Source organism: Morone saxatilis, unplaced genomic scaffold (genome assembly GCF_004916995.1).
Source record: "Morone saxatilis isolate NCDOM2014 unplaced genomic scaffold, NCSU_SB_2.0 Contig15, whole genome shotgun sequence".
Classification (NCBI taxonomy): Eukaryota; Metazoa; Chordata; class Actinopteri; family Moronidae; genus Morone; species Morone saxatilis.
Window position 1 is genome coordinate 5,398,536 of NW_023339707.1, and position 1,011 is coordinate 5,399,546.

General features: G+C 44.9%; 1 protein-coding gene across 1 annotated transcript in view; it reads right to left on the minus strand.

The window, feature by feature from the left end:
- The window catches only part of prex1 (phosphatidylinositol-3,4,5-trisphosphate-dependent Rac exchange factor 1), a 77,009-nt gene that overhangs the window by 60,099 nt on the left and 15,899 nt on the right, over positions 1-1,011 (minus strand). The window contains exons 2-3 of the mRNA XM_035656448.1: positions 616-681; positions 269-391 (exon numbers count right to left, since the gene is read on the minus strand). Coding sequence (XP_035512341.1) covers positions 269-391; positions 616-681 — 189 coding nt within the window. The remainder of the gene's footprint in view (positions 1-268; positions 392-615; positions 682-1,011) is intronic.

Consider the following 1,011-nt stretch of genomic DNA (forward strand, 5'->3'; position numbering starts at 1 on the left):
TGTGTGAGGGGGGAGTCCAAGAGACGGGAGGGGTGTTTCATGTGAGAAAGAGAGAATTAAGGGGTATTTTCACAGCAGGCTTTGCACGCTTTCCCTGCATCTGTGGTTACGGGTAGCCCATGAAAAGAGTTTGTGTGTGTGTTTTTGCATGGAGGAGGAATTCATGCATGCATGCGCTCCCACATGTCCATGTGCTTGTGTATGCGTGTGACTATTTTGCTGTTTTATGTGTGTTTTGTGTGCGTGTGTGTGTGTGTCATGAACTTACAAACTGGAGGAACACGTGTCCCAGTGCATGCTGAGGCTGGGGTTCGGGCTGCAGACCGGCCTCCACTGCAGACAACACCTCTTTGTGCAACTCCAGGATGTCCTCAATATTGGAAAACAGAATCTATAAACAGGGGGGTGATGTAAAGGGTGGGGATACAGAGGAAGGAAGAGATAAAGAGGCGGGGTGGAAGGAAGAGAGAGAAAAGAGCAAGGAAGTGACCAACAGATGGACGGAGACGTGGGGAAAGAAGGCACATTTGTGAATAAATCCTGAGCATCACAATATCAAAAACCAGAAATCAGTTCAGATGTTTTGACTTGTAAGCACTGAAACGGCAATCTTACCTTGACATGTTCGGGTGAGAGACACTGTTGGTCCTCTGCAGTTTGTCTGATTCTGTGCAAAAATGCCTGAAGAGGAAACAGAAACAAAGCAGGTATAAAAATTAAGAATTTACATCTGAGACTGTGAGCATAGTGAGTTCTGAACGTCCCTAGAGAGTCGCCTTGCTATCAACAAGATAACAAGAGAGGTTGTTGAAATGTATCTAGTGCACACCAGATTGGTCTGGAAGTACAGGTTCCCTTTACTGATTATTTTAAAATGAGTATGTGCTCTTTGCTTTGAGGAAACAGATCCATACAGTGCATACAGATTCTGTCACATCACTATTATACGTGATCATAAACACATGAGCCTTTGAGCAATAGACGGTCAGTGTACGCTTACATACTTGGTGG